Source organism: Globicephala melas, chromosome 6 (assembly GCF_963455315.2).
Source record: "Globicephala melas chromosome 6, mGloMel1.2, whole genome shotgun sequence".
Taxonomy (NCBI): Eukaryota; Metazoa; Chordata; class Mammalia; order Artiodactyla; family Delphinidae; genus Globicephala; species Globicephala melas.
In genome coordinates, this window is record NC_083319.1 from 24002887 (window position 1) to 24030278 (window position 27392).

At 43.1% G+C, this 27392-nt stretch overlaps 1 protein-coding gene and 1 pseudogene across 2 annotated transcripts in view; one reads left to right on the forward strand and one right to left on the reverse strand.

Annotated features, from left to right (window-relative positions):
- PALM2AKAP2 (PALM2 and AKAP2 fusion) overlaps positions 1 to 27392 on the reverse strand; it is a 638407-nt gene that overhangs the window by 496630 nt on the left and 114385 nt on the right. Inside the window, exon 1 of one of the 2 annotated variants that reach the window (XM_060300638.1) lies at positions 1959 to 2341. The exons of the other annotated variant lie outside the window; for it this stretch is intronic. Within the exon in view, the coding sequence (XP_060156621.1) occupies positions 1959 to 1963 (5 nt within the window). The 5' untranslated portion in view covers positions 1964 to 2341. Of the gene's footprint in view, positions 1 to 1958; positions 2342 to 27392 lie in introns of those variants that run through there. 2 annotated transcript variants of the gene reach the window in all.
- LOC132597450 (surfeit locus protein 6 pseudogene) lies at positions 24729 to 25782 on the forward strand (annotated as a pseudogene).

A 27392-nucleotide genomic window follows, 5' to 3' on the forward strand; every position in this document is an offset into this window, starting at 1 on the left:
TTGAGTTTCTGCATCAATTGTCTGAAAAAAAGATAGCTTGCTGCCAACCTGAGACCCCATAAAATGTCAATGGGAAATGCTGGAGACCATAGTAATAATAATAGATAATAGATACTATTTATAGACTATTGATGCTAGTTATTGAGTTTAGTTTGTGCTAGGTTGTCCCAAAAACCTTGCATGTATCAACTGGTTTAATCTTCACAAAAATCACATGAAAGAGCTGTTATTATTACTATTTCTGTTTCCAGAAATGAGGCCCAGACAGACTGACGTTATGCAGCAAAGTGTAGAAGGACTCAAACCCAGCAAACTGACTCCGGAACCTTAATCATTAGCTCCTTAAATTTGTACATACCTTACAATTTACAAATCTCTTTAGAAGAGAGAGATTATCTGATCCTCTCAACATTTAAAAATGAGTAAGGGGGCTTCCCTGGTGGCACAGTGGTTGAGAATCTGCCTGCCAATGCAGGGGACACGGGGTCGAGCCCTGGTCTGGGAAGATCCCACATGCCGCTGAGCAACTAGGCCCGTGAGCCGCAACTACTGAGCCTATGCATCTGGAGCTTGTGCTCCGCAACAAGAGAGGCCGCAACAGTGAGAGGCACGCGCACGGCGATGAAGAGTGGCCCCCACTCGCCACAACTAGAGAAAGCCCACGCACAGAAACGAAGACCCAACACAGCCAAAAATAAAAACAAATAAATAAAATTTTAAAACATTAAAAAAAAATGAGTAAGGAACATCTTTATCTCCATTGTATAAATAGGGAAACTGAGGCTCAGAGACATCAAATTACTGGTGTAGGAAATCAATAGCACTAGGACCAGCCAAGGCAGAGGTTGAAAGCTACAACTTCTCAATGCTAAAATGCCACACCATCTCTCACTTCTGTTTTAGTAGTCTTGTTGGGGAGGATTAAATTGCATCTACACAATCAGATATGGGGGGGGAATAAAAGCTGCATCTAGGGTTTATGGGGTTGGCATGAAAGTCCTAATACCTGAAAACAGGGCATTATCTCCAGGCTGAAATATGATTTCATACAGCGTCAGTGTCAGGGAGTATCCGTGGGAAGAGAAAGGAGGAGGAGAAGCTGACCAAGTGAGCAGGTATCTAATAGCTGGCTCCCAAAATGACCCCTTCTTGGAGCCTGTCGCCTGTCAGAGTGGCTTTGCTGCGGCAGCAACCTGGGAGAGTGACCAAAAAGCAACGCAGGGATGCAAAGGCAGAGGAGAGAGGAACACTAGTCCGAACGTGCAAGGGAGCCCTTTATTGTGTCTTTTCTGGTTAACGCCCCTCTTGCCTTCATGCCCTCTCCTCCACCCCTCCCATGCGGTGCCCACCGTACCAAACGTTGTAATTCAACCCCCGGCTGCCAGTCCTAGGGTTCTGTCTCTTTTCTCAATTACCCCAGGAACAAATCAATTATTTGGAGGTCCTCATGGTTTCTCGTAGCCAGGGCATTGCAGCTCTGGCTCATATTACCCACTAACTCATCATCCTTCCATTACACGCTTCACACCCAGCCACATTTGCTTCTGATCCGCAGTGACACCCCCCCACACACTCCTTTTTTTTTTAACTGCAGTCCAATAGCGCTGACATGGTTAGGAATCGGAAGTAATGGCTATTGCGGTCAACTCCCTGAGTAGCGGAAGCTTGAGGCAGGGACGGGGAAGCCTAGAACGTGCCTCTCTCCTTAGCAACATCGTCCCCTCCCGAGGCCCTGCTGGTCAAGGGGCAGCGGCCAAAACCACGCATCCCGGGGCTCCTACCCCTTGGCTCCTGCCACCGCGGCTGCTGCTATGGAAACGCCAGGCGTACACACCGGACTGAAATTAAACACTCATCCGGGACCGGGACCGGAGCCGGGGTCAGCCTGCTGCCTCGGTCGCCATAGCAACATACGGAGGGGAAGGCAGCGAACCGAGCGCGCTGCGCGGGATACTCACTCCATCGCGGGGCTCCGGGCGGCCGGGCGCGCTGCTGCGGGGCTCTACGGCGCTGCTCGCTTCTGCCGGAGCCGGGTGCTCTGGTCGCGCCGCGCGCGAGGTGGAGCCGGGAGCGTCTCCCCTCCCCGCCCGAACCCCCTCCTCCCCTTGAGGGTTGAAAGTGAAAGCTCAGGCTCTCTCAGCTCCCAGCCTGCGAATAAAACGGGAAGCAATTGGATAATGTTGTTCGCTGGGCACTAGACAAGCCACTCCACTTAAGTGTTTGGGGAGGGAGCGCGCTGGCAGCTGCGCGCCGGGCGATGTGGCCACCAGCGTGCAGGGCCCCGGCGCCCGAGGCGCCAGGTGCGCTGGCGGCTCCCCTGGGACGGGCGGCGCGGCCCTGAGACGCCGGGGACTGGTGGGAGAGGGAGGTGCGCGGCTGCGGCGGGTGGCACAGCCCACAGGGCGCAGGAAAACGATTGAGTCATTGGCAAGGTTGCAGCTCGGAAGTTCCAAGAGGAAGAAGCATCTGGCCTCTGCAAATAGCAAGTACTGCCCCCAACAGGCTGGGCACAGGTTCGGAAACGCAGCTGAGCCAGCTAAGTGGGCATCCATCTGAGTTTCCCAAGGTAAACTCCAGCTGCGCTGCGGCGCGTTAATGCGGTGTTCCATCACTTTGGCTACCCCACGCCCTTCTTATCACTCCACGTTCTGCGTATTCCCGCCTGCCAGAAAGATACTGCCGAGCGTTACTTTCCCCAATTGGTTCTTTGAAAACAAGACATACTGAATATGGTTTCCCAAATTACCACTGCCCCACCCCACGGTTATAAGCCTCCCTGGGGCATATATTCCCTCCCTACACCCGCTCTGAGAATCCTCTACTCCTAACGGTTTCCCGAGTGGGAACCTGGCTCCCCATCCAGGGGCCCTGCACCTGCTGCAGTGAAAAGTAGATGGGACAAGCTTCAGGCTTTCACTGTATCTTACTGCCCGGCCCCTCTGTGAGGAGGTATCTGCTAGGTGCTGAGGATGCAACCCTAAGCATAGGCATCACGGTCCCTGTCTTGGTGGAGCTCACAGCCTAATGCAGAAGGACAAAGCACAGAGAAAGAAAAAAAATAAACATCATCACAGGCTGACGATATTGCTGTAAAAATTAAGTAGTAAAATGCTGTGATGAATGTTTTTAAATTAACTTGTGATGATTACACAACCCTTGAATTTACTATAAAGTATTAAATTGTACATTCTGGGTAAATATAATAATTGTATTTCATTATGGCAGTTAAAAAAATATGGAGAATCAAAGGGAAGAGGACCAGCTAAGGAAAGGTATTCAGGAAAGCCCCCCTGAAGGGACTGGCATGAGAGGGGGAATTGCTAAGACATGCAAGCCACAGGGGAAAGGGCATTCCAACCAGCCATCAGCTTGTCTGGTGGCTCTAGATGGGGAAGAGCTCTACACACTCAAGGGACTGAAAGGAAACCAGCGCAAAGCGTTCTGGGTAGATTCACTCCCTTCCTTTCTCTCTGGAAAGTGAGCCACAAAGTCAAACCCAGTGAAGATTCACAGAGATATTTTGTGGAAAGCGATTATAGATCTTCTCCAGGTTTCCATTCAGAGAATCCAGTGTGAATTTGGAGATCAGAAAACCCTCCCTCAGCCCATGTCCCTCTGCAGCTACCATCCAATCTTTACTCTTCCCCTTCATAGTCAAGCCTCTTTAAAGGACTGCCCATACTCACCATCTCTACACCCTTACCTCCTATTTACTCCTTGCAGCATATATAATTAAGTTCAGCTGTGAGTAATCAAGAGGCTTAACCAGGAAACAGGTTTGTCTTTCTACCTCTTGTAAGTTCAGAGTCCTGGACCAGTTTAGCAACTCTCAAAGAGCTAAGAGACCCAGACTCCTCCAAAATGTTGCTCTTTTATTTGTGGTGTCCCTTCCTAAAGTCATTTCATGATCCAAGTTAGCTGCTTAGGCTCCAGCCACCGTGTCTGCATCCCAACCAGCACAAAGGTGGAAGAAGCAAAGCAGAAGAGGCAAAGGAAGCGTACCAGCTGCCTTTTAAGGAAGGCTCCCAGAAGCTGCCTCAGGACACTTTCACTTACATCTCTTTGGCCAGAATTAATTCACATGACCATGTGAATAGTCAAAAGCATAGCACAGCCAAAAGTCAGGGGCTCCATTCCCATGAAAGAAGGGGAAATGGATACTGGGGGGACAACCAGCAATATTTGCCATATTCCTTGATCCTTAGCATTCTAGCTTCTGCCTCCCGGGTACCACTGACCCTGCTCACCATAGAGTCACCAATGCTGAATGCAATGGGCATCTCTCAGTCCTCTTCCTGTGTGACTTATGCCAGCATTTGACATTCCGACCACTCCTTTTTGTATTTTTTACTTTAAGTTGGGTTTACTGAGGCAGAAGTTACAAACAGTAGAATTCATCCTTTGTAGGTGTACAGGTCTGTGAGTTCAGATACATTATACAGTCGTGTAACTACCTAGTAGTTACAATACAGTCACAATACAGAACATTACCATCACCCTAAGCAGTTCCTTTGAGTCTCCTGATAGCAATCCCCTCCTCTCATCTCTAGCCCCTGGCAACCACTGACTTGATTTTTGTCCCCATGGTGTTGCTTTTTTCCAGAATATCATATAAATGGAATCAAACTGTATGTAGCCTTTTGTGTTTGGCTTCTCTCACTTTGCAAACACTTTTGAGTCTCCTCCATGTTGTTGTGTGTATAGGCAGTTCCTTTTCATTGCTGAATTGTATTCCACTGTACAGAGGCGCCACAATTTATTTATCCATTCACCAGTTGATGGATATTTACATTGTTTCCACTTTGTGTCAAATACTAACAGAACTGCTATATACATTTGTGTACAGGTCTTTGTGTGAACATATGTTTTCATTTCTTTTGGGTCAATACTAGGGTCACTCCTGTTTTGAAGCACTTGTTCTATGACACCACACTGCCTCGACTCTAGCTACCCCTTATCTGCTACCTGTCTCTTAAATGTCCGTGTTCTGCTGGGTCTGTCCTCAACTCGCTGCACTTCTCACTGTGCATACCGTCCCTGTGCAATTTCATCTCCTGCTGTGGCTTTATTTACCCACTGACATGGTGCTCACTTCCAAAACTAAATCTCTAGTCCACATCACTCTCAAATTTCAAAACTGAATATCCGAAGGCCACTGTAACATCTTCACAAACACCTCAAACCTAATATGTCCGAAATTCACTCATCATTTTCACCTGTAAATCTCCTCCTAATACCCTGCCTACCTATCCTAACAACAGAGAGGGAAGTGTCCTCACAGAAACCTGGGCATTGTCTTTGATTCCTAACCGTCCTGACTTGCTGTACCCCGTCAGTCAGCAAGATTGATCCAGGCTACCTCCTGAATAGCCACAGAGCCATTCACTTCTCCCTATCCTCATGCTGTAGATAAAAAAGCCTCCCTCCTGGCCTCCTGGCCTCCAGTCCCATCTTGTTCCAACCCATTCAACTGAACAGCCAGAGCAATCTTCCAAGAACACAAATCTAATCATATAATCCCCTTGCCTAAAACCTTTCAATGGGCATCTCTTAACTTTAAGATAAAGGTTAAATTGAATTGTAGGTGCATCTAAGTTCTTTGAAGTTAGTAGATTGACTATTACAATTTTAAAATGCACTAGAGAAACAAGATTTAATATATTTTATAGGGCTGGCTTAGACTTTGTTAAGAGTTACAAATACATCATTTGCTATGTTTAATTTTAGGGAAAAAATAACAGGCTTTAGAGTCAAACAGACTGATTAAAATTCCAGCTTGGTCATTCACTAGCTTTGTGATTTTGAACCTATTACTTAACTTTAGTCTCAGGTTTCTTCACCTATAAAATGAGGACAATAATACTTATCTTTAAAGGTTAGTCTGAAAGTTAGATACAATATGTATACATTGCCTAGCACAGTGCCTGGTACTTAGTAGATTCTCAGTAAACAGTAGCTATAGTAAGTTATCATCGTCATCATTACATTGTCACTTTCCTCTGAAATCTCATATATTTTAACAGCCATCTTTATGCATCTTCACAATATTCCTTTGAAGAGGTGAAACCAATACAGATATAGATACTTAGATGATCAATTTTTTTATTCTCATTGATTAAATGAGAATGTTACACTAGATAATATATTTATTTATTCATTAAAAATTTACATATATATGCATATATATAATATATATATAGTATAGCTACGAAGTAGCAGGCTATGGCTAGGTGGATCCATTGATACACATTCTCTAATAGTTTATTCATTTAAGCTGAGCTCACCAGGTACTGTCAACACACCAAATACATATTAACTGACTTGGAAGTCAATAACTTAACAGATCCAAAGTCTTCAGCCTCCTGGTCTAAAAACAGAATGACCAGCTCTGAGAGAGTATCTACCAGGATTTTTATATAGGTATAATTAATAAACTTTAGAACAGGAATTTTTAAACTGGGGATCACGGTGGGCTTTAGAAATCTGCCTGAGATTATAGGCAGAATTATGAATTGGGGAGTGTGTGAGGGATAGAGAGTAGGGTGTCCATAACCTACACTGGGATCTCCGTGTTTCCTAATTCAAAACAAACTCTTAATATGACTACTTTAGATATAATTCTGAGCATATTTGGTTAAACGGTTTTCTGGTTTACTAAAAATAAAAACACACAATTAGAAGGGGTTGGAGAGAAACAGGAAAAAGTGTTACTTCAGGCAGTTTAGCTAAAAGTGAGGAAGAAAGGTATGAAAATGGGCACAAGACAACAAAACAAAACAACAAAAATGTCAGTATGGAATCCTTCAGTGTAGGACAAGCAACCCTACATACCACAGTAGCTCCTGAGACCATCACAGGATAATCATATTCAGCGATTTGTGTTAAAGACTAAATGGACTTTCAAATTTTTCCATGTATATTAGGTTGTTAATTTTATACCTCGCCTAGGCTGAAAGTTTAGTTACTTGGAAAGTATACTCAGTGCTCATGTTCACTTTCCTTCCTTGTCAATGTTGGATAAATGGAGATATTATTATCATTTTAAGTCTATCTGGGGAGGAAGAAAATAAAAATAAGCACAGTCACTTTGTCAAGTTCTAGGTACCATTCCAATACATTCACAAACCCAAAGCAAACCATTAGATTAATAATTAAAATATAAAAACATCAGTCTTTTAATTTGCTTGGCATTACTGGATTTCAACTATACTCCTAGAAGTATTATGTCCTGTGGAGCCTTACGTACTTTTTATATTTTATAACAAGGATCATTCTACCCTTTTACTTTCATGTCAATAATGTTACTATTAGACAGATGTAGGAAAGAAAGCTATCTCTCACAGAAGTTGGGTATTTGTTCATCTGGAGCTGCTCATGTGTGTGGGGCAGGTATAATTAAACAGTTTACAGAGCTGCGTTGATCTGCAGACCCACCCCCCACTTGGTTTACAGAGCTGGAATTAACATGGTGGACTCACTGTTAGCCTTCATTTCTCACTCTTCTTCCACCATTAATAAGTTCTCTCTGAAAATATGGCACTTCCAATAGCTTCTTGTGATCCTACTGATGCTGGGTAAAATTAGCCCACAGATCGTGACAGGAAGGATGTCACGCAAAGAGCTCTTTTCTTTGGTTAAACATGGGCAAAGGTAATCTCTCTTTTTCATAGTCTTCTACTGATTTCTCTCTATATTTATGAGTCTGCTCCGACAAGACACCGATAGCATTGACTTCTGAGTCACGGATGATTCTTGCAATCACAGTCTATTGATGATGGGAGGGGTTCTGGGGGTTACCTAGTCCAACAGCCAACACAAACTTCTATGATTGACCTGGGATCATCTTCCTTGTTGAAACGCATTTATTGTTTTCTTTTAGCTCAAAAAACTGAAAAGCCCTGTTTGTTTTTTGTTTTTAGAATCCTCTCATCCACTCACAAGATGACGTATGTGTTCAGAACAGCCCATGATTATGCGTGTACAGATGTAGCAAGAAAACTTATTTCACCACTGCCAAGTCTGACCTATGATGGAAGATGAACAATGACCTCTCAGAGATAACCCAGTGCCACCACGGACTCATCAAGGGGACTTTGCCAAGGAAAAACCGCCCCTTAACCACACATGGGAGAGAAACCAATCCAGTGTCACCCAGACACACTGCACACTGGTTAAGCTGAGAGCCAGAAGAGCTAGATGAAGTTCAATTGCTATAAGGCTATTAATACTAAATTTAGTATAATCTTATCAGCTCTCCTTTGCTGAATAAAGCTGGAGAAGCTAATTGGTTACTTGGTGGTATCTTTAAAGGCAGGCTTACGTATATCGTCATTAAATACTTTCATCTCCTGATACAGACATTAAACGTCAATATTAAAAGTAGCACTACCTAAGATGGACCTCAAGTTTTTTTGGAATATGCTTTGATGAGGCTCATTAGAAAGATGGAAACCATCTCTCTCTTCTGAGAGCTGGAAACCTGGATTTATCTTTGAAGTAGAATGTTCTTTTGCTCTAGGAAAAATGTGAGGAGAACATTTACTTATGCAAGTGCAATCAAGTACCCATTAGACTGTAAGTCCTATGGGGACAGGGATTTATTTTTCCATTTTGTTCACTCATATGTCCCCTAGAACAGTGCCTAGCACATGGTAGGCTCTTAATAAATATTTGTTTAATTAAAATAATGAGAAAATTCCTCTTAAGCAAGACCTCAAGAAGTTGTACTTTCTTGGATATATCTTTTGTCAGATCCAGGTCTTTACAGTTGACGGTTCCCAAAGAAATGCATCTTTCTCTAAGTATGCATTGACTGCCCTCTGCCTGTATAGTACTGTTTGTGTATGTATGTTGCCATCTAAGGAATCAGAGACATGGTGCAGATCTGTCTTCTCTTCCTTTGATGCTGGAGAAGTTTTGTAAAGGAACTAGATAATGCTCTAGGCAGTACAACTTGGTCTAGATTTCAATGATTCCCCTATGATATCAATACTCAATAAACCTAGACTTTGGGAATATGTGTGGGGCCACATATTATGTTTAGTATCTTTCAGGGGTCCACAGGACAGAATTCCATTCCTGTAAGTAGGGCAGGGTTTCCTTCCAGTGAAGGAAGGAGGTAGTCCCACTGTCAGTCACGCTGGGAATGGGTCAGCCTTAGGATGGGAAATCTGACCTGCAGAGAGCAGTGTTAACAAGGGTTAGGGGAAAGACACTGTGGTAGGAACTGGGACTACAGCAATGCATGAGACATGGTGTCTGCCCCTTAAAGAGCTCACAATTTCATAGAGGAAAGGCATATATATAATCAAAATTGAAATACAATGTTTTAAGTGTGATTACAAAGGTGAGGCGTAGTAGAGAAATAGGAAAATCTTGCTGGAGACGTTGATGCTTGGGCTATGTCTTTAAGGATCAATAACATTTAACCAGAAGTGTGCATGTGTGCACATGTTTGTGTATATCTTGGTGTGTCTGTGTGTCCAAAGAGGTAGGGAAAAGTAGAAAGAAGATGTTCCAGAAAGAGGGACCAGCAAAATCAAAGACAAAGAAACAGGAATCAGCAGGGTGATGTCTACATATTTCTGGCATTTGCTGGAGTAGGAGGCAAAGAGAAGGACCACAATATCACTCCACTCCAGAGGCCCCATTTACATACAACACAGTATAATGGTGCCCCCTGGAGTCGTGGTCCTGAAGGAGGTGGTTAAAAGTTGAGGCTGGAGAAGGTCACTAGAGGACTTTGCCTGCAGAAGCTTAAGTAAGGGACAGGATGACGTTGGCAAACACAGCATCCCTTCTTACCTCCAAATCACAAGCAGGGCACTGTAACTGGAGACACTCAGGGTCTCTTAGTTTAGGATGGACAGCTAGTTAGAAGCCTAATGCCACAGTTCAGACAAGAGATGATAAGGTCTTAAATTAGGGCAGCCATAGTTGGCATGGAAAGGAAAGAGAGTCAAGAAATACGCCAGGACACAGAATGTGTGGGTAAGAGAAAGGCACCAAGCCTCATTCTCACGGCTCGAATGACTCACTGAAAGATAAGACCAACTGAGACAGAGCATTCAAGAGCAGCCTAGAGGTGCCACCAGGGGATTCTGACCTCAACAAACGAGCGGCTGATCCTCATTTCCCTCTGGGCTGGGACCACCTTGTACTTTGTTGTGTGACCTATGAAACACATTAAGCTGCTCCCAGGAGGGCTATGCAGAGAGGTCAGGAGAGAAGTAATATCTGAGGAACCAATGGAATTTAATTCTCTGCCAATCTGGATTGCTGTGAAAGTACGGTATCAGAAGACTCAGGGGAAAAATAAGTGATACAACTGATTATTCAAACGTTGTATTTTTGGTTATATGTTAATCTAAAGAACTAGGTAAGATACTCCCAATAAGAAATCATTTGATTTTCAGGTAGCAAACTTTCCATCATTAGAAAGATCAGTAAGTTAGTCCAGGCATCCTCCCAGCTACCAGTCGCCATTTGTCCCCTGTTAAATCTCCATTCACAGATAGTTTTTAAATGTTCTCCTTTGAACCAAGTGAATTGCACCAACCTTTCCCTCCCATCACCTTTGTCAGTTACACTCACTGACACGCCTCAAACCTCTGTAGGCCGGTATCATCCTCATATCGTGAATGTTTTATGCAAACCCTTTCATCATAGCTTCTTGACCTCCTCAAACCCAACAAATTTACTTCCATTCCACTGAAGGCAGCTACACCCACCAGATTTCACGTTGAAAAGCCAAACATGAACGTAGCCTATTTTTAAAGAAAAGGTAAGTAACAGTCTTGTTTTACTTTCTCGGATTTCCAGAATCCACATTCTTCCATATCCACTTTTTTCCCCTCTACCCCTACAAACATATTGCACCATGAAATTAGCAGGGGGTACTGCTGGGTTGAGGTCCAAAGCTCAGGAAAGAGACAGTGCAGTGGCACCTCCACACTCTTCTGGCTGTCTCTCTCCCAGCCATGCTGGATGTGTGAGCAGTCCCTGGGGGCACAGATTTGGGGAGCAGAAGCTGAGGAAAAGTATGGGACCACAACAGTTTCCCTTCTTGCTTCCCAGACCTACTATTCTTGGTCCTGCACCTCTCAGACTGTTTAGGAAAAATGGAAGTACACCCTGGCCTCTTTCTAATGAGTAAGAGAGAATGCTTCCACTTACATCTCCAATGTTTGCCCAATGAGTATGACACCAATGAAATGCCGACCTGGGCAGTGAACCTGAGTCAGTGAGAAGGTCCAAGTCTGGGTCAGGCTAAGATTTGTGGCCTCCAGGGAGATAGTGTCTCAGTTAACCATTTGAAATAGGGTAATCTTTTTTTTTTTTTACAGCCCCCCCCCACTCCTTTTCTATCTTCTGTGCCATTTTATCTAAGATGCTAGCCAAGGATAGTTTCAGGTGAGTTTTTCAACTCAGCTCACAAAAGACCAGGCATGTATTTTAAATGAGTAAAGAGGGCTGGGTAGAGGAACAATAGGGAACCGTGGGGACTATGACCGACCGTGGGGACCATACTCCATGTGGAAGTGGTACCCTCTACTCAGCCCCAGCCAGCTACCACCATGTACAAATATAGGTCTGGTATGCCTAGAACTTCTCAATTTTCTCAAGGGAAACAAACACAAAACCTTTATTTTTGTATAAAATCTCCCCCAAGAAAGTGGTGAATGACTACTAAAAATTTTTAAGTAATCCTATGGCTCAGAGGGCCATATTTGGCCCTTTCCAAGCCCTGGTTTAAGGGACCAGCTGCGATGAGTCTGAATTTCACAAACCACATGGATATTTCAGTTTCCCTGTAGAGTCACACACTTGGCTACATGGCTATCTAGTGGTCAATGGGCAGCAGAGGAGGCCTCTGGACTTCTGTGAAAGATGTTGGTTGATATGAAGGAGGAGAGGTCAGGGCATACACAAGTTTTCTTGAGGGAGTTATGGGTTTCAGGACAGGTCAGAACAAGCCACTTAATGCAGATAAGTGACAGGAGGGGAGTGAGAATACTTCTTACCAAACTCAGGGGCAGCAGCAGTCCTTGAATATCCCACCCACCGCCATCCCCCACTCCTTCCATGGAGATGACTGGCTCGAAGCCCACTCTCTTTGGACTGTATGTACCTCTGACGTACAAGACGGCAGCCAGAAGCCCATATGTCCCAACTGTCAGACCCTCTGCCTAGGGTGGTATTTCTGCCTCCCAAGTTGTCCTTGAGGCCTCTTTGACCTACTCCCCTGTTCTCCAGGATCCCTGCCTTGACTCATGGTTCCAGGTAATGTTACAGGTAACTTTTCCCCTGGGCATTCTGTTCAACTTGACCTACAGCCCTCTGTGCCAGCATCTTAAGCAACTTACAAAGAACTTGAGCTAAGTGTATTTGTCTCCAACAACACAAATAACTTCCTCCCTTTTAATCTTCCATATTCATAAGCATCATTTCCACAGCTCTCCAAAACCAAAACATTAGAAAGTGTTTAAGTTAAAACAAAAATAGTGACCAGGGGAGAGGATGGATCTAAAAAGTGAAATTGATCTCAAGAACCTCAGAACCTTTCCCAGCCTCACAATCCTCCCACAGAGATTCCTATTTCCATGGAGGGCACTTAAGGACAAAAAATATTTTAAAGTTCCTTTCCTCATCAAATGAATCTCTGATGCTCGGATTTCAGACACTGTGACTGGTCTTGGGAAAAATATTTGGGTACCGGGTAGTCTTTCAAATAATACTGATTTTTGAATGAATATTAAAGTTCCAGTATAAAGGAACAGATGGACCAGATCAAATACAACATTGTGCAAATCACAGGATTCTCCCATCCAAATGAAATGCTAACAATCAATGCTTTTTAGAATACTTCTGGGCTTGGACTTCCTGTGCTACAAAGCAAAAGTGTTCTAGAATATGTCTTGCTTCTGTGCCATGTGTCTTTCAATTTCCTTATGAAAACGAAAAGAGGTCTGTGCCCCCATCAGCCCCGCAGGAGCCAGGTCAAGCACCAAACCAAGTGCAGACTGCCAATCTTAAGAGGGGTGAGGGGAGGACACAGACTCGGGGGCAATCTGAGGTCAGAACCAGCAAACTTGACGAGTGGCAGGGTGAGGATACCAAGAAACCCAAGAAAAAATGTGTAATCTTATAAGTGGCTGGATCTGAGTACAAGGAAGTAGAGATGGTTAGATGGAGGGACAAGCAAGTCTCAGGGGTCCTCCTGTAAACATTTCACATGGTGAGACCACAGGAGGAGTTTTCAGGTGTGAACTGTGTTGCTATTATTAGAGTTAAGTGTAAACAGTAAGCGCTTCTGGGGCTTCCCTGGTGGCGCAGTGGTTAGGAATCCACCTGCCAATGCAGGGGACACGGGTTCAAGCCCTGGTCCGGGAAGATCCCACATGCCGCGGAGCAACTAAGCCCGTGCGCCACAACTATTGAGCCTGCGCTCTAGAGCCCGCGAGCCACAACTACTGAGCCCACGTGCCACACTACTGAAGGCCGTACACCTAGAGCCTGTGCTCCACAATGAGAGAAGCCACCACAATGAGAAGCCCGCGCACCGCAACGAAGAGTAGCCCCTGCTCGCTGCAACTACAGAAAAGCCCACGTGCAGCAACGAAGACCCAAACAAAGCAGCCAAAAATAAATCAATTTATTAAAGTAAGTGCTTCTGAAAATTTGGACAGTTTTGGTTTTTAACACACCCATAACCCATTCTGCCTTGCCAGAATCCTGGAGCCCATAGGGACAATGGTTACTTGTTGGCATATCACATATTTGGGGCATTTTCTTTAGTTTTGACTTTAATCTTAATTACTAAGGTTTTCTTCAGTTGTTGAAGTGCCTCTAATAAGTCATCACCTTTTTTTTTTCTTTTATTTTGATACCATATCAAAATCTCAACCAATAAAGAAGATGTGGTATATATTGATACATACAATGGAATATTAGCCACAAAAAAAGAAAGAAATCTTGCCATTTGCAGCAACATGGATGAACCTAGAGAATATCATTCCAAGGGAAGTAAGTCAGAAAAAGAAAGACAAATATTATAAGATATAACTTATATGTAGAATCTAAAAAAAAAAATACAAATGAATCTAAAAAAAAAAATACAAATGAATCTAAAAAAAAAAATACAAATGAAAAAGACAAAAAAAAAAAAAAAAAGGGCTTCCCTCGTGGCGCAGTGGTTGAAAGTCCGCCTGCCGATGCGGGGGACACGGGTTCGTGCCCTGGTCTGGGGAGATCCCACATGCCGTGGAGCAGCTGGGCCCGTAAGCCATGGCCGCTGAGCCTGTGCGTCCGGAGCCTGTGCTCCGCAACGGGAGAGGTCACAACAGTGAGAGGCCAGTGTACCGCAAAAAAAAAAAAACAGAAAGAGACACACAGACACAGAAAAGAAACTTATGGTTACCAAAGGGGAAAGGTACGAGGGATAAATTAGGAGTATAGGATTAACAGATATATACACTATGTATAAAATAGAGAAGCAACAAGGATTTACTATATGGCACAGGGAACAATATTCAATATCTTGTAATAACCTATATGGAAAATAATCTGAAAAAATTTATATATATATATATAAATATATATATAACTGAATCACTCTGCTGTACACTTGAAACTAACACAATATTGTAAATCAACTATACTTCAAAAAAAATCTCAACCAACCCTGAAGACATATCCACTATTGGCAGAGATGCTAATTCTCGAGCTTCTAATAGGTGGCTGCCTGAATAGAATGAGCTACAGTTAACTATATATATAATAAAATATTTTAAAATTATAGTATTGATATATCAGAACAAGCTACACCTTGGTTGTTTTCAATATATGAGGCTTTATCAAGTAATACCATATTAGGATTACCATCAGGGTTGAATACAAGGCAGGTCAAAAATGAAGATGGTGGCACAGACTGGAGATTGGTCACTTATAGGAAGATTGAACAAATAAGGAGATACATGTAGATAATAGGTTTCTCAGTATCAGAGAATGAAGTAATAAATATAGAAAGGAAAAAAAACAGAATAAAATCTGTGGTGTTGGACTGAAATTAGAGGTATTGGTGCTACCTCATGGTTTTCAATTTACATAGAGTCATATGTAGAGATAAATATAGATACAAATGTGTGCACATGTAATATATACACACAAACATATATTCCCTACCTCCACCCACTGTGTGGGAACAGTGACACCCCAATAAAAATGAGGACATCTAGTCCTCAGGTCTGGGTTTCTAGATATCATTCTCCACTATAAGGACCAGTGCTTCTTGGAGAAATGTCTTGTTCTAAAACTGGGACTGGAAAAGTACAAGATGAGCCTGAAACAACTTATGGCAGAAAGCAAAGAAGTACTCAAAGAACTATGGAACATATTGAAAGGACCCAGGCACCAACCTGAACTGATTTGGTCTCAGGGGCCATGTTGGGGGCAATAGAAATAATGATAGAAACAGATTATAACCCACTGAATGAAAGAGAAATCCATGAGTCAATAGTCGTGGAAAGGAAAGAGGGAGGGAAAGAGAGAGAAAGCAGCTTAGTTGAATGATAAATGGGCTATTGAGAAGAGAACTTTATAGAGGAGAAGCCTTAAAGACACCACTTCAACCAAGTGATCAAAGTAAACATCCCCAGTAATGGGACCAAATGACACCCTTCTCCACCTGATAGGATGCTGTGAGAAAAGTAAGCATCACTTCTGTGCTATTCCTGCCAAAGATGCATAACCTGTGTTAGTCATAAGGAAGCATCAGGCCAATTCAGATTGAGGGACACTCTATGAAATAAATGACCTATAATCTTCCAAGGTGTCAAGGTCATGAAAGTCAAGGGAAGTGTGAGGAACTGTTCCAGACAAAAGAGACATGACAACCAAATGCAACTCTTGATTCCGAACTGGGTCTTTTTCCTACACAGGATATTATTAGAAAGCTTGAGTGTGGTCTGAGGATTGTACAGTAATAACATATCAAAGTTAATTTCCCAATTTTGATAGTTGTATTGTGGTTTTATGGAAGAATGGCCTTGTAGGAAATATCATACACATTAGACAGTGATAGGACATCGGGTTTGCAAATTACTCTCAAATAGCTCAGGAAATAAGAGGTTTTGGCAGTATTTCCAACTTTTTTGTGAGTTTATGATTGTTTCATCTGTTAAATATATACGACTATGCATAAAATATATAAAGTTTGTGATGTTACTAAACGGTAACAATTCCCTTGATAAACAGACAAAATATATCCATTATCTTGTGTACATATATTTTTTAATAATTATACCAGTATAATTTCAGAATTTTTAGTAATTGCTGTCTTTAACCAGAGCAATCAAGTTTTTTCTCTAGACACAGAAAACGTGAAGCAGAAAAGCAAGAACTATATAGCTATTTTTGTCCACAAGTCTCTTTGGATAAAGAAATTACCTTTTATAATTTAATTCAGTTGAAGACACGATTTTGTGATTTTGTAATCTTTTTTAAAATTTTTACTGAAATATATAGTTGATTTACAATATTGTGTTAGTTTCAGGTGTGCAGTAGAGTGATTCATTTATATATATATATATATAATTTTTTTACATTCTCTTCTATATAGGTTATTACAAGATATTGAGTATAGTTCCCTTGATTTTGTAATCTTAAACAAAGTGATTTTAGGTAATCTAACTAGCTGAACTAAGAGAGAATTTAGGAAATTCAAATTAATTAGGCTTTCCATGAAAAAAATCTATCCAAGACTGGCATAGAGGGAAGAGATAAAGTTGTTTTTAAACTAATTTATTAAGTCAGTTTAATTCTCAGAGTCATCTTGATTATGAATATTTCAAAAAGCTGTTTTCCATACCTTTACATTATGATATGTTAAAATCTCCAACATGTTTTTTTTTTTTTGCTGTACGCGGGCCTCTCACTGTTGTGGCCTCTCCTGTTGCGGAGCACAGGCTCCGGACGCGCAGGCTCAGCGGCCATGGCTCACGGGCCCAGCCGCTTCATGGCATGTGGGATCTTCCCGGACCGGGACACGAACCTGTGTCCCCTGCATCGGCAGGCGGACCCGCAACCACTGCGCCACCAGGGAAGCCCTCCAACATGTTTTAAAGCAAATTTTTCCATTTGACTTTCTAATCTAGTATCCAAGGCTGTAAATGAAACTCACACTTAAGCCTTTTTTTTCCTAGGTTACAGCTTTAGCAGAAAAAATTTCTTATATAGTCAACATATTTAAATCATATTTCGAATTTTTAGTTTCTCTTATTTTAAATTTATACAAGCACTTAATATATTGAAATTTTTATAGAAGTTAACCAGAAAAGGTATTTGCTCCTGATGGAGCAAAACCTATGATTTTGAGATCTTATAATCTAACTTGTCAACCCTCTCTAGAGGTAGACAAAGTATCTCTATTTGCTCAAAAACTATTTCATATTTATAAACTGGGAATTTTTATCAACTCTTATACAAGGTAGAGGAGTTTAAGAATTTAAGGTAAAAATATAGGCACTAATATTTATTAAGGATATTGATCAGCTGAAGAATAAAAACGCGTAATTAATCACCATTTGTTCTTCTTGGGAAACACAGTGTTGAAAATCTGTGTAATTTTGTGATTTTTCCCTCTGAATTTACCAAAATAGTCTTTCTCTTTTTTTTCTAGGTCCATTATTTTTTCTTTTCTTTTTTTTAACAATAGTGATAATCTCCTTTCTTTTGCCTTATTTTATAAATCCTGAAGAAAGTAATTTTGGCATTATTCAATTGTTAAGAAAAACAAAAGCAAATGGTTGAATACTAAGGATTCAGCTTCCTTTTAATTTTGATGCAGGAATTTTAACTTAGCAGATTTTGGCACAATTGGGACCACAATAAATGCACATGAAAAATTACCAGAATTCTGAAAGAAGTAAAAAGGCTCTGAGCTTGAGGGTCAGAGGAAGCCAAAGTGACACAAACCGAAATACATAAACAGAGAGAATCTAGGAAGAAAAACACCAAAAACTTTTCAAACTTGCATTCAAGTGCCAGGAACAATCAGAATCCTCAGGCATACAACCAAAAAAAGGTCATAGAAATCAGATTACAGATTCTTATCAACTGCCACTTGACAGAAATCACTCAATGGCCAGGCCACAGAATTAAAACCCAGATGCCACCGCTGTTGTCACCAGGGTAGATTCAACCCACCCTGTTCAACTAGAGCAAGAACCAGAAGCAGAAACAAATGTGACCAAGAATCAGTTTAGTGTGTGAGAGCCAGAGAACCCAATCGCCACATAAGCATTGTGACAGGAGCCAAGAGAAGATGAGCCAAGGACCCAAGGGGTCCAGGACCAGAAAAGATCCAGGTTCGCTTTAATCTACACATTCAACAGTAGAGCCTTCAGAATAAGAGTCAAAGAATAACTCAAAGACATATAGTAACATTATTAGCATACTATTTAATTATGCACAAGGGAAAACAATACATTAATTTCCTCTAAAAATAAAATAAAATAATACAAAATAAAATGACTTAAATATGAGAAAGAGAACTAGAGGAGACAAAAAAACCAAGCCACTTTGATTTCTTGCTTCGGTGGTAAAACGCTGATCTGCCGGCAGCCAGCAAAAAGGCCTGTCAGGTGATTTTTGCCCTCAGGCAGCCAAATGGGTCATCAAAGGAAGCCATTTCAGTTGTTTATTCTGCAGAAGACCTGGGGGGTTAACTTGGACACATACAAAACAGGCAGTCTCTGCATTATGTCCTGCAGCATATCCTTTGCCAGCACCCACAACTTTAGGTCTGCACCATTTTCTTATTCAAATTGTTCACTGATAATCGAAAAGGTAAATTAAAAGAAGTCAAAGCAATTCAGATTTCAAATGAAATTGAAGGGAAAAAAAGCATCTCTACTACTGTAGGTGCAGGAAGCCTTGATTGGTCTTGCTTTCCCCCATCAAGACTCTGCCTCACCACCCACTACTTCGCCTTGTTCTCCACTGTTAACAATCTTGCCATCCTGTTGTTTTTCTTCCAAGCACACAAGGTGTGCTTGTGGTGGCTACTGTTCAAGTGACCAACTTGCTCTGGGTTTCCTGGGACTTTCTGATTTAGCACTGAAAGTCCTGTATCCAGAGAAGCCCCTCAGTTCCAGGCACAGTGGGACAGTTGGTCACCTCAGTACTTTCCCGTTGAATTGTAAGAATTAGGTCCACACTGCAAGGGTAATAAGATCCAAGAAAGCTGCACTTTGAAGAGGTTTCTGGAAGTATCTTGCATTTTCTATCTTTTTTAATTGTGGCAAAACATACATAACATAAAATTTACCATTTTAGCCATTCTCAAGTGTACAGTTCTGTGGCATTAAGCACATTCACATTGCTGTGCAACTATCTATCTCCAGAACTTTTTTATCCTCCCCAACTGAAACTCCATACCCATTAAACACTAACTTCCCTTTCTCCTCCCCCAGCCCTTGGCAACAAGCATCCTATTTTCTGTCTATGAATTTGACTACTCGAGGTACCTCATATAAGTGGAATCACATAATATTTATCCTTTTGTGCTTTTGGTAATTTCTTAAATTATAAATTGAATTTTACCGATTTTCAATTATAATAGCTAAAATAACCAGCTGTTGACCGAGCGCTACTAGCAGATGAAATCAATATCCAACTTTTTTTGGCCCTCTACTCACCTTTAAAAATTTATTTAGTGAATGAATGAATGAATGAATGGTTTCCCTACCTCTGCCTCAAAACTTGGGCAGGCCCCAGGACTTTTGCTGGTCACTCTTAAGGAGTAAGCAGTTGGTCACTTTCAGTAACAAACAAAAATCTCAACTCCAAAATCTGGGCACATGGGATGTCTTCTCAGAAATCCTGCCATCTTCTTACTCATTTGGTGGGTGTTTTATGTTTGTATGTTGATACCCACTTGGCCTCTTGGTAAGAGTGAAACCCCTTATAGCATGCACACATTGAGGAAAGAAGAAAGCAAACAGTCCATCATCTCAAATCATTAGCAAATCTAATCTAAAAGACATTGAGCACAGGCATTTGATGGGAGGCCAGTTGGAGTCCATCTACCTCCATACCTAGCCTCTTCCTTTAACTTTAAAATACCAGAGACTCTGGTCCTGAAAGCTGGAATTTCCTTGCACTTATTACATACTGTAATATTCTTTAATTTTTATACCAAAAAATTATAGGTTCACTGTTAACAGGCAGAATACTACACCGATATAAAAAATTAAGTTCATAATTTCCCACACCAATCTCATCTCCAATTCCCCAAAGGGGGAAAAAATATTAACAGGGTAGAGTCTATCTTCACCTCTTTTTCCTCATAAAAATATTGCAGCACAGTATTTCATAAAAATCATTAAAATTTTGCATCATAAAAATATTACATATCTATGTACATATAGATGGATGTTATATTATAGTAATTATATTATATTCTTATCTTGTATCTTGCTCTTTTTTCCTAAGCAGATCATAGACTTCCCCCTCTGAGTCTCTGTAATTCCAAACTTCGGTTTGTTTTCCTCAAGAGAGAACAACAGTGGCTACTCAGGGTGTGATTTAAAGGCATAAATATAGAGGAGACATTGTCTGGTTGTCCCAAGCTGGCTTTGTCTAGCTATGAAAGGATGCTGACTTTCATTCATAAAGCATAGGTGACTATGTTCTTGAATCAAAGAAAAGAAAGGAAATGAATGAATGCTCCTTCGATGGAGGAGATGAATGACCAAATTAAGTAGCCAGTTGGTTTAATTACAGCTTTCAGTTTTCCCTCATTTAATAAGCATTGCAACCATTCCACCTCTGGTCAAAAATAACAAGTAGGTGGTATTGTGATTATATATCTGAAATCTATGAAGGGAAAAACAAATAGTAAATTCATTCTCTGCATTTTTCTTCTTATGGTTTACATGTGATCTACCTATTTTGCTAAAGTCTCAGGGTTTCTAAACGGTGCTTTTTAGACCTTCAGCATCTGTAATGTGAGGAATGCTAAGTGTAAATGCAGATTCCTAGGCCACGTTTTGACCTCTCCTGGATCAAAATATCTGCAAATAGAATTTGTATCCAAAAAAATTTCCGCAGGTAATTCTAGCATACACTAACTTGTTTGAAAACTACCCCTAGGCCTCACCACAGGCTCAGAGATTTGCTGATCTCATCTTTTAAAAGACTCTAATCATCTTCTCTAGACTTCAGATACCTAGCATCCCCCCACCTCCTCCCCTTTTCTGTCCACCACCCCCAAGCATGTTATGAAAACAGGAAGCTTGCATACTCTTGGGTCCAGCTCTATGCAGGCAGGCTCTGAATAGCCCCTGGGTCCCCAGAAGAACATGAAGAAGGAGCTGCTGATTTAATTGGGCCTAAGAATTGCCCTTGACTCTTTGTGTTCAGACCTAGGAAATACTAGTTCTGAGTCTGCTGGGACCCTAATAAGCATTGGAGATAAAACATTTTCTGTCTCTAGGAGAGGCTAGAGCAGCATGCAAACACCTTTGCGGATGCTAAGAAGAAAGCCAAGAAGGGAAAGAAGAGCGAGGATTAATAAAGGTAGTGACTGCCTTTTGCATCTTGTCATTCTCAATACCAACAGTCAATGACAGTTCTCGAATGAGTATAGGTCAACATGTGAATGAGTGACTGGATGAATTTGTTTCATACTTTTTGGTGACCGAAAACAACAACAGCAACAACAATTTCCTAATCCCTGAGATTATTGCCCACTTGAAAAAGACACGTGGGTGCTTCATATTGGTCTACAGTCAGAATGTCATCTGTAACTTTTACTAATGTCTACAAGGAACACTGGTGGGAACCGATTCAATAGGCTTTAAAACTCCAGAGAGTAAAGCATGGAATTCCCTGGAAATGCTTTGTCATGAAGACACTGCTAGGAAGCAGCTCTGGAGCTGTGTGGGTGCCTGATTCAGAGCCTCATAAACATAAAAGAGAAATAGTAAAACTGAGAAAAGCCAAGGTCAGAAAGCTGCCTTGAGCCAACACATTACTGCCCACCTGCTAAGTTCTAGGCTATTCTGCACAGCCTCAAGGACCCTGAGCTCTTTCCAGGTTCTAATTTGACCAGGCATTTATTAGGTTATAATAAAAGGAGGAATGAAAGAAAACAGATTCTTTGGAGAGAATGGACAACAACATTTCATGGGAAAAATGAGAAAATTAGCCAGAAGAAAGACATAAATTTGCCACCAAGACATCACAGTTTCTTCAAAGATACAATTCGCCTGCTGAACCTATCCACAAATATTTTTGAAACTCAGAAACATTGCAGCACATTCTCTATAAGAGGATATTACTGTGACTCGCTCAACCAGGGACCCTGTCCTGCTGGTGGACTGACACTATGATAGTTCCCAGTGTTCACCTCCTGGTATTCACACTCTGTGTAATCCCCTCCCCTTGAGAGTGAGAAGGCCAACAGAATACAGCAGAAGTGATGGGATGTCACCTCCATAATTATGTTATAATCTCTGTCTTGCTAGATTTTCCATATTGCTTTCTCTGCTTGCATACTTTGATGAAAAAAGTGGCCACGGTGGAGAGGTCCACATGGCAAAGATTGGAGAGCAATCTCCAGCCAATAGCTAGGAAGGACCTGCAACCCTCAGTCAAACAGTCCTCTGGGAACTGAATTCTGCCAGCAACCTGGATGAGCTTAGAAGTGGATCCTTCCCAGCTGAGCTTTCATATGAGACCACAGCTTCAGCTGGCAACTTTATTTCAGTCTTGCAAGGAACCCTAAAACAAAGGAATCAGCTAAGCTATGCCAAACTCTTGACCACAGAAACTGTGAGTTAATAAATGTATATCATTTTAAGCCACTAAATTTGGGGTAATTTGTTACACAGCAATAGATAACTAATGCAATCCTGACCCAAGCTGAAATACCGAGGAAAGAGTGTCTGGTTTTCACAGTTCTGAACAATTACTCTTGCTGCCCTTGCCTTGCTGGAGTCTGTGAAATAAGACACACTCTTCCAAGCTGCCTGTATCCAGCACATATGTGACAACCTCTGCAGCCAGGGAGGTAGGGGGTGGGGGGAGGGGCGTGCTCTGAGAGGTGCCGAATGGGAAAGTCATTTAGCCCATGAAAAGATACTGATTTGTTAAAACAGAAACCGGTATTAGCTTGTGTTCTAAAGAGCTTTTAAATCTCAGAGAAGAGGATGATAAATTGAGTGCTACGTCCACATTTTCAATCAAAGGCTTTAGTTGTAAGTAATTCCACATGCTGTAACCATCAGCAGTATGCAAGGAGGCTGCCATATGAAATAAACCTTCATTTGCCTGAAGCCAGAATTTATATTTTCTTTAAGATGAAATTCACATCAACACAGACACACGCACACGTGTGCGTGTGCGCGACTGTTTTTGTGGGAGGATGGACTAACTGAACTCACTTTTCAATTGCATCAGCTTCTTTTTTAATGTAGTGATGAACGGATTCAATTAGATGAAAACCATACTTGTGGTTGACATATCAGGAGTGTTATTTCTTCCCACAGATTTCATCATGCACAATGACTAAAGGCACTGCCTTTCTTTGCTGTCTTTCCAGGTTACACTTATAGGCAGCTCTCTGACCAGAAGAGTGTAGATGATTCTTAATGTGACACTGGCATAAAGGAAAAGAGAAATCCTCTGAGACACTGGTCAAGAGACAACAGGTTCTTTATTCTCTTTTTACTCTTCAGGTCTCCCTGGACTCAGCTGACCAATAGAGTATAAGACCTGAGTCACATAGGGCTTCTCTTTGTTGAATTTGTATATACCCTCAATGCAAAGTTCGGGGGTCTACAAGGCCATCTTTACCTCTGTTATCAACTGCAAGTTGGAGAGCCCCCAAGATCACCCTCGAGTTTGATAATCTGCTAGAAGGACTCACAAAACCCACTGGAAGCTGCTGTACTCACAGTTACAGTTTATGACAGCACAGGGACACAGATTAAAAGCAGCTAAGGGAAGAGGTACACAGAGAAGGGTCCAGGAGAGTCCCAAGCATGGGACCTCTAGCATGGGACTCTAGTGGAGTTATGCAGACACTGTTTATTTCTCACAGGTGCAATGTGTGACAATATGCATGAGCTACTGCCATCCAGACAAGTTCACGTGAACCTTGGTGTCTAGAGGTTTTATTGGGGCTCAGTCACATAGATATGGCTGACTGCCCATGTGGACAACCTTAGTCTCCAGAGGTCAAGTTCACGCCTCATGACCCAAGGATCCCTACTATATATCACACTGCTAGCATAGACTAGCTGGCATGGCCAAAGGTCCCCAGGTTAAACAAATCAGGCAGGACATTCCAAGATCTTAGAGGTTACCTCCCAGAAGCCAAGGGCAAAGGCCAGGCCTCTCTGGGGAAAAGGTTCATCCTTTACTGGGTACCATACCAAAGCCTATGCAGACTTTCCCGTTCCACTTGGCAGAATTTCCCTGCAACAGCTCTCCGGACTTACACCTCCCCTAATCTCTTCCGTCCTCAAGAACGGCACCAACAACCGCCCAGGTGATCAAGCCACTACCACCCTAATCCATGGAGTGTTTCTGGTGAGCGCAGGCGCGTAGGTGAGGGTAGCGCGGGCCGGGGACTGCCGGGTGCCGCCGGGATGCTGAACCCCGGCCCTCCTCCCCCTAGTAGGACCCCAAGCGAGCCCCACCCGACCGCCGAGCCTCCAGCCATGGCTCCTCTGCTCACGAAGTATGCTTACCTGCAGAGCCTGGCCAAGAAGATCTGCTCCCAGCCCAGAACCGAGCCGCAGAAGCGCAAGTCGGCTGGCAAAACTCGAGTCTTAGAAGCTGCTGGGCTCCTAAAAAAGGAGAGGAAGAAAGCACTGAAGAAATCCCAGGAACGGGAGGAGAAGGCTGCCGAGGCCAAGGCCCGGGCCCCTGCGGAGAGTCTCAGGTCAGGAAGCCGGTGACAGCCGAGGAGGAGGAGGCCTCCAGCTCCACCCGGGCCCCTGCGCACGGCCTGGACAAAGAGCCTCTTTACCTGCCTTGGACGTCGTGCGGCAGCGCCTGCCTGAAAAGATACCGGAGGCGCGGGGCCAGGGCGGCGCCAAGAAGCTGTCTCCCGCCGTTTCGGAGAAAAGACGTCGGAGGAAATGGAGAAAGCAGGAGCGCGACCGGAAAGAGAAGCAGCAGCAGCAGGAGCTGAGGGCAAAGCGGAAGGCGCCCGAGGCCCCCGAGGGCGCGGAGCACGCTGAGCTGCCCTGAGGCGGCCCTCAAGGAGGCACAGGGCCGGCCGGGGCTGCTCTTCAACAAGGTGGAGGTAACCGAAGAGAAGCCGTCCCGCAAGGCTCAGCGCAGGAAGGAGAAGAGGCAGAAGGGGAAGGGCAACCTGACGCCGCTAACAGGCAGGACCTAGGCAGCAGCTGAAGCGCCTGCGGGCGCGGCGGGCCCGGCTGGAGGAGCTGCGGGCCGCGGACGCGGGCCAGGCCCAGGAGCTCGAGGCAAAGATGCAGTGTGCGAACCTGCTGGACAAGGCCGAGGGCGTGAAGATCCGCGACGACGAGCACCTGCTGCAGGAGGCCCCAAAGCGCGAGAGGGGCGCAGCGCCAGCGCGCGTGGGAGAAGCGCACTGCGCGTGTGGCTGACGAGACGCAACAACTGCGGGACCCGTGGCGGCGGAACTCGCGCGAGAACAAGGAGGCCGAAGCTGAGCAGCGCCTGGAGAAGACCCGGAAAAGGGGCCGCATCCTGCCCCAGGACCTGGAGCCGGCCAGCCTGACCTGAGGGCCCGACTGCCCGACCCCGGCAGGCTCAGGCTCCCAGCGGAAATCGGACGCTGCCCCGCTGCCCTCACCGACTTTTTGGGGCTCAGGCCGCACGTGCAGAAGAGCCTTCAGATCCGGGTAAGGGGTGACCCAGATCCGGGCTCCAGTCCCCTCTGGTGAGGCCAGAACGCTCCCTGAAAATTCCGGGGTGGGGGACGAGGGAGTGGTGAGGAGTGAGTGGCATGGGGAGGGGCTGGGTCTTCACTGGCCCCCTCCTCCTCTCCCGAGTTCACAGGAGCAGGAAGGGAATGACCTGTGTGGCTGCTGTGTCAGCCCCCAAGTCACTTGGACAAAAACCCAACTCCTGTAGCCAAAGCTGAAGGCGGAATTGACAGGCTTGGTAACTGGGGAAAGGCGGGGCCATCCTCAGGCTGCCTGGAATTGAATTATTCTAAATTTATTTGTAAGATGGATAAAGATTATCATTTAAGATAAACATGCACATTAAAAATCCTAAAATAACAGCTAGAAGATAGAAACAGTGTTACTAAACTAGAAAGAAGAAAAATGAAGTGGGGTGGACAGTGTCAGTCTAGGAGGAGGTGGGAGAGAAAGTAAAACCTAAAACTAAGCCGGGTGAATGGAGGATACACAGAGGCAGAGTTAAGTCCAAGCCCACAGGCAGCCAGAACCAATGCACGTCGACAAAACTCAGATGAACTTTATGGTATGTGGATTATATTTCCAAAAAACTGTTAATAAAATTCTTTTGACTAAACTCCAGTTAAGAAACAGATGGTAACCAAAAGGAAGCTGGTGTTGGCTGTATTATAAGATGAAGTCGACTTTAAGATAAAAGGCACTGCTAAGGAGGACTATCACCAGGAAGCGAAAAGGGGTTCAAATCACCTGGAAGGTAGAACAGTCGTGCACCAGGAACATAGCTTCAAATCTGTCTAGCAGAAACTGATACAACTACAAGGAGAAATCAATTCACAAACCAAAGTGGGAGATTTTTAACATCTTTGTTAGGAATTGATAAACCAGGCAGACAAAATCAGATGGATATGGAAGGTTTGGATGAGAGTATTTATAAGCTTGATCTGTTGGACACACAGAACAGTGTATCTGAAAACAGTATGTACTTCAAGCACACATGGAACAGTGGTGAAAACCAACCATCTCCTAGTCCATAAAGCAAGTCATATTTCAAAGCGTCAGTGTCATACAAAGTATATGATCTGGCCACAGAAAAATGAAAAAACTTAAGAGGTAATTGTTAAAGTTTTCTGTTTGGAAGCTTAGAAACACTCTTCTAAATTACCTGTGAGTCAAAGAATCATCCCTGATGGATGTTAGCGAATATTTAGGACTGAAAGATAATGAAAATGCTATGCATCACAACCCTTTCACAATGACATCCAACGCACTTAGCAACAGCTATTATTTTTCTGGTTTGTTTGTTCCCTGCCTCCCACCCATAAAAATATAATCTCCATGCAAGCAGGCACCAGTCTGCCTTTTTCATACCTGTATTACCTGCTCTTAGAAGAAAGTCTAACATAGAGTAGGTACTCAATAAATATTTGCCTGACAAATGAACGTATGCCTTTTTCTTGAAAGTCAACT